This window comes from Microtus ochrogaster, linkage group LG1 (assembly GCF_000317375.1).
Source record: "Microtus ochrogaster isolate Prairie Vole_2 linkage group LG1, MicOch1.0, whole genome shotgun sequence".
In the NCBI taxonomy this organism is placed as follows: domain Eukaryota; kingdom Metazoa; phylum Chordata; class Mammalia; order Rodentia; family Cricetidae; genus Microtus; species Microtus ochrogaster.
In genome coordinates, this window is record NC_022027.1 from 45,490,250 (window position 1) to 45,499,973 (window position 9,724).

At 47.2% G+C, this 9,724-nt stretch overlaps 1 protein-coding gene across 1 annotated transcript in view; it reads right to left on the minus strand.

Annotated features, from left to right (window-relative positions):
- The window catches only part of Scarb2 (scavenger receptor class B member 2), a 55,348-nt gene that overhangs the window by 29,778 nt on the left and 15,846 nt on the right, over positions 1–9,724 (minus strand). Inside the window, exon 2 of the mRNA XM_005359505.3 lies at positions 4,125–4,282. Coding sequence (XP_005359562.1) covers positions 4,125–4,282 — 158 coding nt within the window. The remainder of the gene's footprint in view (positions 1–4,124; positions 4,283–9,724) is intronic.

Below are 9,724 nucleotides of genomic sequence, written 5' to 3' on the forward strand. Positions count from 1 at the left end.
CCACTTTCCCAACAGCTCTTAGGCTCCAGTTTTCTGAGAAGGGCAAACAGGTATCTTTTGCAACAAAAGGCCACTTATCTAGAAGGCCCTTAGATTCCTGGTCCAGGGAGAAAACAGACCCAGAGGGCCTGTGTCAGCCTCACAGCATCTCAAGGACAAACCCAGAAGTCCTCTTCCAAGTCACGGCCAAGCTTGTGCAGATGTGTCCAAACCTCAATCGGAAATGTACTAATGTAGCTGCTGCTTGTTTAACCAATCGTGTAGCTGTCCCCGAAACTCCCCTCAGTTGTGCTTAAACCTCTCGGGGTTGTCGCCACTTTGTACAGGTGAAGGACCCCACGTGCTTGCTGGTATAACAAACGCTCTTTGTTCTTGCATACCGTTTGAGTCTGGGGTCTTCCTTCAGCGTTTCCTCAGACCTTACGAGGGGAAGGTGACCAGTAGGAGGCACCAGCCAGTCCAGGTCTACCGCATCTGCTCTCAGGATGCTGTTATGTTTTCGTGAGTTCTTTTGTTGCTGTTTGTTTTGATTTTTGTATTTTCTGTTTCTTTGAAATAGTCTTGCCACATAGCCCAGGTTAGCTTCCTTCTCTTGACCCTCCCGCCTCTGTCTCCCAGGTGCTCCCAGGGGTCCTTCACCTCCTGTGCCTGACAGCGCTATAGGCATCTACAGTTAACCCTTTCCACACTGCCTCACAGCAGCTCTTGCTGGCAGTGGCAAGCATCAGGACTTGCGCACAGCAGGCAAAGCATTGCCCTGCTGAGTTATCTCCTCAATATCTTTGGCTTTTTATCTTGAGACAGAATCTCACGAGTTGTCTAGGCCGACCTTGTACTGATGTTCAAATCCTTTAAATAAAAGGGTACAGGGTTGGCTTATAAGACACATACATTTCCCTGCTTTTTTGTTTGCTGGCTGCCATACTGGGGATCAAACCCCATGGTTTTTTCATACACGTGGCAAGCACTCTAACACTGAACTATACTCCCAACTTTCTCCCATGTACTTCCAGTGCTTTCTAGATTGGAATTACCTAATACAATGCGAATGCTGTGTGGACAGTGGTTCTGTGCTCGTCTGTTTAGGCAACGACAAGAGAAGTCTGTATGTGTTTAATGCAGAAGCAGCTACCGTGTGCCCAACCACACAGCACCTGCCAGCAGGAACCTAGCTTTCCCCCGAGCATTTCCAACGTGCAGTTGGTTAGCTATGTGGATAAGTGGATATGGATATAAATCCGGAACCCGTGGATACAGAGGGTGAACTGTGCACTACGGAGGGAGAAATGGGAAGCTTGGGGAAGAGTTGCCTGTGGAGGGAAGAAGGAGGGCAATGCAGAGGGAGACAAAGGGGAGGGGACAGAATATAAACCTAAGGATGTTTGGAAAAAGGAAATATTATTTTACATCTTACAATCACACATGCAAGCGTGTGTATGTTCATGTGTATATAAATGTGTATGTGTGTGTATATGTGTGTGTATATGTGTGTATGTATGAGATGAAGTTATGTCACCTGGGATGACAGTGCTCCCCCTGAAGTCACTGACTAATGAAAACCCATCGCCAGACACAGAAAACTTCCTTTCAAGTTGTTGGTCAGGATGTCCAAGGGAACATAAATAACCTAGGTTACTGCCATGGCCTGCGGGTTCTGCCTCCCAGAGATTGAGATTAAATCCCTATTGCTGAAGACACCACACACTTCAAACAGAAGTGGAGAAATCAGGCCGGAACCAACCCGGAAGCCTTCTCCCTGAGGACAGGTTCACAGATTATCGGGCTGAGATATACAAGCAGCCATGGGAGGAAGGCAACCAGTAGTCCTACTTGGCAACCATGATGCCTACAGACCACAACAATAACAAGAATGGCAAGAGATTGTGAAAGGTGGCACTTATATCCTGGGGTAACCAACAGCCTCTTAAGCCATTCGGACTTAAGAGGAAGTTCAACAAATTCTAGCCTACAACCTGCGGCTGGTGAACCTAGCTTGCTACCTGTGGCTGGTGAACCTAACACTGCCTTCGTCTGGAAAGCCCAGCCCACCGCCTGCAGCTGGCAAGGCAATAACCCTAGAGGAGAACCTACGACTGCCACTTAATTAAACCAGCACAATACCTAACTGCATTCCAAACACTTACCTCTCTATCCACAGGTAAGTGTAGCTCTCGTCCCTCAAAGATGCTCCCTCTTTGCAGCAGAGACCATTACAGAAAATCACAATTGATCAAAAAGCACAGGACAACTGATATCGACAGCACAACCCCTACGATCAAAGGCTCAGAAACCGTAGGAGAGGAGGGGGTGGAAAGTCTGAGAGCCAGAGGACCAGGGTATCTGCTGCAAGCTTGTGTCTTCTCGATATGACAGGGGAGCTGCACTCCTGAAATCTCGCCAAGACCTACGAAATGACACCACCAGTTGACACTCCAGCATAGATGGGGAAAAGTCACAGGGTCCCAACGTAGGTGAGGACCTATGGGTGATGAACGGGCTTCTGGGAGAGAAGGAAGTCGGTGTCTTCCAGGAAAGAGCCCCTGAGAGGTGAACTCAGCTGGCTGTAGTTTTAAATTGAGCGTGTGTGTGTGTGTGTGTGTGTGTGTGTGTGTGTGTGTGTGTAACAGTAATAATTAAAGAGAACATGAATTTGAGGAGAAGTGGGGCACAGGAGGAGTTGATAAGATGATACGATTAAACCTCAGTCAATTAGAAACATTTTGATCACCATTTTACAGAGAAAAACCCAGAAAGAAAGTTGCAGAGTTGTGATTTGACACACGCCCTCATCTGAGCTGAGGTACAACATGCTGCCTGAGGCAGGTCTGAGGTTTTGGTCTTTAAATTCCCAGCACCTGGAATAATACTGACTCATAACAGATGACTCAACCAACAACCACTCATTCACGGGGCAACTGATTACAGCAGACCTGTGAGCATGTCAATCAGCTTGCAGTCCTGGAAAAAGAACCAATTGTCTGCTTCCTCTATTAATGTTCTTCTCTCTCTCTCTCTCTTTTTTTTTTCAGCTTGGCCAAGGAAAACTTTACTGGCAAGATTCCTGAAGAGGAAGGAGGAGCTTCGGTGACTACTGCAACAGGAAAGTACCCTGACCGTGAGACCCAAGTCCTCCCCTTCCATCCGCTCAACTTTGAAAGCATATGATCAAGGGCTGGGGAAATGGCTCGGCAGGTAAAGGTGCTTGCTGTTAAGACTTAGGGCTTCATTTGATCCTCAGGACCCACACGACAGAAGGAGAGGACTGACTCCTACAAATTGACCTCTGACCTCTACACATAAGCCATGAACTAAGCATGTGCACATAAAATAAATGTAATAAAAAATAATCTATACCATTCTTCAGTCATCTTAGCCTTTGAAACTGGCAGTCACTGTCACAAACCCAGCTGCCACCCATTAGTTCTTACACATGGTGAGTGCTGCTTAGAAGGAAATGGATGAACTAAGTGTAGTGGAATTAAGTCTAAAATCCTACTGGGAAGGCAGACACAGGAGGATTGCCACCAGTTCAAGTTCAAGGCCAGCCTAGGTTACCGAATGAGTTTCAAGATAGTAAAACTCTGTCTCTAAGAAAGGCTGGGAACACGGTTTAGTCAGCAGAATGCATGTAAGGAGTCCTGGGTTCATATCCAGCATGAAATAAAGGCTATGATCCCAGTTTAGGAGGCAGGAGGAGCAAGAAGTTTGAGGTCATCCTTTGAGACATACAGAATTCAAAGCCATCCTGAGCTACAAGAAATCTTGTCTCGTTAGAAAGAGGGAAAAAAAAGGAATGAATGAGAAACAGAAAAAAATATCTCAGATCAACAGTAAATTCTAGAAACCGACTTAAAACTAAGTATGTATGAAAGGAAATTGGAAGGAACCCTAAAAGGCCTGCGATGGAGAGCAGCCCTGGAGGATAGGACAGGAAGTGTTCCTGGGTAGGACATTTGGGATCCAGCCCTGCCCACAGAGCTCTGTGGAAGAATCTCCCCAGACACCAGCAATGCCACAAACAGAACAGAACCAAAGCCGCGGCCCCACCAGCCGGTGACCTAGCAAGGCCCAGTTGGCATAGCCTCTAGGACCCCGCACAATTTAACAGCGGAGGAGGAACTGACCTGTAGGTGTATGGCCCCACTTCTTCTAGTATGGGGATTTCTCCTCGGAGGATCTCCTCTGGATTGGTGACATTGAAGAAGTAGAACTGAGTGTACACAGGTAGAGGGGGTTTCTCCCAGGAGTCAAAGACCTCGGTACCATTTCTCAACACCATATTCTGGGAAGAGAAACAAAACAAAACGCATTTACAAAAAGGTAAGGCTACTGCTTCTGAACATGGGGCAGAAAGAGGGGCATTCATTCCCTGTCCTGTAACTGGGGTTTGGGGGCAGAATCCCGGGTTCCAGAAACCACAAGAAGCTCGTGGTAGCAACCTGTCCCAATGCATGGATTAAAGACAAGAGTAACCGTGAAAGGCGGAGAAAGCGTTAGTGATGTATTGAGAAGAACATGCAAATGAGTCCGATGACTCTGAGTTCATCTTTAGAAGTGTGGGGTTTAACTTGTTTAAAGTCAGGGTTTCACTTTGAAGTTGTAGCCCTGGCTGGCCCTTTGAGGTGTCCTCTTGTCTCAACCTCCTGGGTGATTACAGGCATGCACCATCATGCCTGGTGAACTGTTTAGGAGGACTAATTCTCCCGAAACAGAGGGAGAATTAGCGTGGTTCTGCCCATCTTTGTCCCAGGTCTGACCCTGCCAGGTACTTCAACATGTTGATAAATTATTGTAGTATCAACCAGTTCCTACCACATGATCCACTCTGAGATATAACCACACCAACATATAGAATGGTTCTCATCTTTGAGTGGATGAGCCTTGAGGGAGTTGAGCTAGGTAGGACAGACAGACACTCCTCAGGTATGACCACATCTATCCAGTGCAGACTCAGCAGGAGTCTGATCTGAAGAAAAGCCAGCACAAGAGGGCAGAGCAGCTTTCCTCATGCTTTTAATTTTCTCATGGGCCCAAATCAGAAGTCCACACATGGTAGCAAAAGCAGATTCTAGGTGCCTGTCATGGTCTGCCCTCCTTGCCTGGTTATTTTAATTAATTCTTAGGCATCCACTTGCAATCTCTTGGGACAGGGCCATATCTCACACTACTAGGACCCACGGCCCTGTTAAGCCATAGGTCTTCAGTAAATATTTGCCCTAACGAAAAGATATTGCAGACAGGGCTCATGGATTGGAGCATTGTGGAGCTTTGGTATTTTGAAGATCTGATAGCGCCGAGTTTTAGAAGTCACTGAAAAGCACAATACACTCCCAGCTGGCCCTAAGACGAAGAATCAGACAGACAGGTCAGCCTCAGCTTTGGTCCCTCCATTTGACACAGAACCACATCTGCTCAGCAACTCCACCATCAGTAGCTTTTGCATGCGTCTTAGAGTCAATCCCTCACAAATCTATAAAGTAGAGACGGCTGTCTCTGGCTCAAACTCAAATTGAGGCTAGGGACTATTGCAGACAATCTTTTTGTCCCACAATCCTTCCTTGACTTCCTACTTTTACCAAGGAAGCATGGGCTAATATCCCTCAACATCCAAATTCATATTTCTAAGTCCTAACCCCCTGTACCTCAGCTTATGAGCATCTTTGAAGAGAGGGTTTTGAGAGAGGTGACTGAGGTTAGATGAGGTTATTATATAAGTGGGAACCCAATATTACTGGTGTCTTTATAAGGAAAGGAAGTACCCCGAGTGCGTAGATGAAGCTGCTCCCAGAAGCCATAGGTTACTAAATGAAACCCCAGTGCCAGGGGTGGGCTACCTCCCTATGAGTTGTTGGTCAAAGAGGCCTTTGAGGCTCCCAGGGCAACACAAACAATTGCCACTGCCCTTGGTTGCCCACTAGGACATAATGATAATGGATGCTTTGGTCACAGGATGAAGAAATCAAGATGGAACTGAGCTGGAAGCTTGTTTCCCGGTAGCTAGCTCTGATGGTGCCAGAAGCTGCAGAGAAGACTCAGGAGGAAGAATTACCCTCAGCGAGAGGTCTTCCTCAGCTGTGGCCCCTGAATGCTATGCTATTGACCAGCAATAGTGGAAAGTCTGTTGTGGGAGTAACCAACCACTTCGGAATGGCGGTGAGGCCTGCCCCACAGGCGGGAATTCATATCTGGCACAGGAAAATCTGTCAAAAGCCCATGCTGGCAGATCATGGGTCCTATTGCCAAAGCTACTGTTGGTTTTTAGCTCATGGGCATGATATGCTAGTCCAACTGGCCTCTAAAGAATTATGTCTGTGCCCAGAAAATAACGCTATCAGCTGTAGTCAGAGAAGCTTCTTGCAGTGCACAGAGGAACCTGCAGAGATTACTACTGTCCACATGATGAGAATCAGTGACCTTTGGTTACTCAGGCATAAATAAGACATCCTCTAAGACACACAAAACATTATGAAAGAATCTTCAACCATCCTTTCTATCCAATACCTTGCTAAGTCAGTGAGCCGAGACCAGATTGAGGGAATAGAAACATTAAAAAACCAGCTATGCGACACCCCCCATGGTCCAGTCGAAGACTGCTTGTTGAGACTTCTCCTTTGTTCCCACACCCTCCACTATTCCCCTCCCCAGGCAGGAACTTAGTCAGCTTTACCCACGAAGAAGGCAGCAGGTATTTAAGAGCTTTGGGATTTATTTATTTTTCTCTCCGTGAGGTATTGGGAATTGAATTCAGCAAAGGATAGTGGGTAAACATTCTACCACTAAGCTATACAGATCTCCAGCCTTTAAGAAAAAGAAAGTCTTAATTGTTATTGTTATCTTGGCACACTAAGCTACCCAGGCTAGCCTTGAGTCAGCCCAGACTGGCTTTAGTTTCTCCAGTCCTGTCTATCAGAAAGTATGCAAACAACACCTTAAAACTACCAGGAAGTGAAGCTACTTAAAACTGACTCAGTACTTCTGAGAAGGGAAGCCTGAGGATGATAATTACTCCGTCTTCCAGAGAACTTCAAAGACCCCTGGGTATTTAAAAAGTCACTCGGCTTTGAGAAGGATCACTTTTGCTTGTCCAAAACTTTCTAGAAAAAGGCTGGGCAGTAATTTTTCTCTTCCACAGACTGCCCGAGGAAGGCTGTACTGGAAGAAACCAGTATTTTCCACTGAACTCCATGACCAAGCACATAAGCATCACTTAAGGAGGGTCAGCATAGGAAACACCTAATAACGGAAGTCATTAGGAACCAAGAAGGAGGAGGGAAACTCAGCAACCCAAAGTGGAAATGTGGCTCTTCGGTATGTAACCAACTGGGTTAGCCAGGGCTTCACAAAGTGGAGTAAGTACTCTGGTCTCCAAAAACCAGTAGGTTTGTTTGTTCTTTTGCACTTCCTATGACCCCTAGAACAACACACTTCCTGGAGAAACGTTGGTTCGATATAATACTAGAGAACTTTGAGGCTAGCTTCGGTTGACTTTGCTTTAGACACGGAGAGAGAAGGTGGGTGTGATCCTTTGACCGGGCACAGAAAGACCTTGGGGAAAGCAGATAAAGAAAGAACCCCAGCTGCAACCCAGACAGCCACTAGCAGTGACCCTAGCAAGCAGCCTGAACTGTTTCTATCCCTACCGTGTGTATCCTCGGCTTGTTTAGTGAAGAACTTGAATCTACCAAATGCTTGCTGTATCCTGAAGGTCAGAGGAACAAGTTCAAGTCCCAGGCTGCAAGATAAACTCCCTGTGAGGGTTAACTAGGTTAACTGCCCAGAGCCCAGTGTGGGTGGAGGCTGGAATGGCTGCTTCTGGGTAGGGGTCAGCTGACCTTGGCAATGCAACTCCAGGTTCACCCTCCTTTTCCAAGAACAGAGGAAGGGAGTCTGCTGAGATAGTTCGTGACTAGGAGGGCTTGTTGTGCAAGCGTGAGGACTGACTTCTAATCCCCACGTCCCACACGGGAGAAAAAACACAGGCGTGGCTGCACGTGTCGCTCACCGCAGCACTGACAGTCTGATCCCAGGAGCTAGCCGGGTGAAATGGTGAGCTTCAGGCTCAGTGAGAGACTCCGTCCCACGGAAACAAAGCAGAGAGTGAAAAGTAGGTCACCTGGTAGCCTCTTTGTCCTACTGTAACTTCTGCAGGTGCATGTGCGTGCGTGCGCGTGCGCGCACACACACACACACTCACACTCACACACACACACACACACGCAGGCACACACAGGCACACACGCACCACACAAAAAATAAAAAGAAATTAATCTTATTTTTTAAAAAACCAAAAACAGGAAGGGCTGCATCTGTGTGTGGTGGCCCACATCTGTAAGCCAACTGCGGGGTGGGTGAGACAGAAAGTCTCACAAGTTTGAGGCTGGCCTGGGCTACAGAGTGAAACCCTATCTCAAAGTGGAAAGCAAAACAAACACAAGCAGTACAGGAATGCACCCCTTCTGCGTGTCAGTTCAACATAGACAGTACAGCACATTGGTCAAGAGGGCTAAATGAAAAGAGGTGGAGAAGCCGGAAACATGGCTCAGTGGTTGAGCGCACTTGTTGCTCTTCCAAAGGACCCAGGTTCAGGTCCCAGCACCCACATGGAAGCTCACAATTGTCTGTAATTCCAGATCCCGGAGCTCTTCTGGCTTTTGTGGGCAACAGCCCATATGCACACATGGTACACATATGTAGACAAACTATGCACAAACACAAACCTACAAAACAAATAAATCTGGGCTTGGGGATATAGCCCGATAGTAGCCTTTGCCTTGCCTTGCCTACATGTCGAAGGCCTTAAGTTCAATTCCCAGCAAGGGATGAGGGTGGGTTGGAGTGGGGGTGGAAACACAAATCCGGCTCGGGTCAGGACAGGCTACTTTAAACCATTACTGTAAAGAGTGCTGCAAAGGGCAAAAGCTAATAGTGATGCTTGCGGAAACCTCAAGGGCTAGGCAAAGAGTTTGCTTTCCTAGGAGGAGTGGACAAGCCTAGAGGACACGATGCTGGGGAAAGTGGGGTGCCTAGGAATGGGCCTCACCTGGGGGCCAGCTACGGCTCAGCGCCAAGGTGTGCAGAGGATGAGAGGGAGAAAAGACCTGGAATCTCAGTTATCTGTTAATGAAGTTCATCTACAAATTACAAACCCTGGAGCTCCGCAAGTGAGAGCCGAACAGATGGGTAAGCAGCTGGGTTTATCTTGCTTGGTTTTATGGTGCTCAGGCAACCCACGGTGCAAAGAAAAGCGGGGGAATTTCCAGAAAGAAAGGGGGCAGAAATCCATCCAGAAAGGGTGAAGCCAGCCTACTTGGGCATCCATAAACACATCTCTCTGACCTACAGGATAAAAATAAACGTTTAGAAGCTTTGTCTCCTTAAACAAGGCAAATGATAACACTCACAGTTAACTATCGAAACGGTCCTTGTCAGAGTGATCCTTACTTGGGCCACAGTTAGTAGCAGACTCTGGTACACCCTAGTATTCTCCCCATGGTCAGTCTGACCCCACGGTATTTCTCTATCTTGGCTAGAACAGAGAAGAACCCATGCCATCCAAATACACTGTCCTGTCTCCTGTTACTGCATTCAAATCTAACCCCCTTTTCCGTACTGTTCATGCATCTTTCCTCTGGTTCACATGGCTGTGTGTTTGTCAAGGAGCCCTCTGAAAATCTCAGAAGAGACCCCTGGCCTTGTGTGTGTGTCTGTGTGTGTGTGAGAGAGA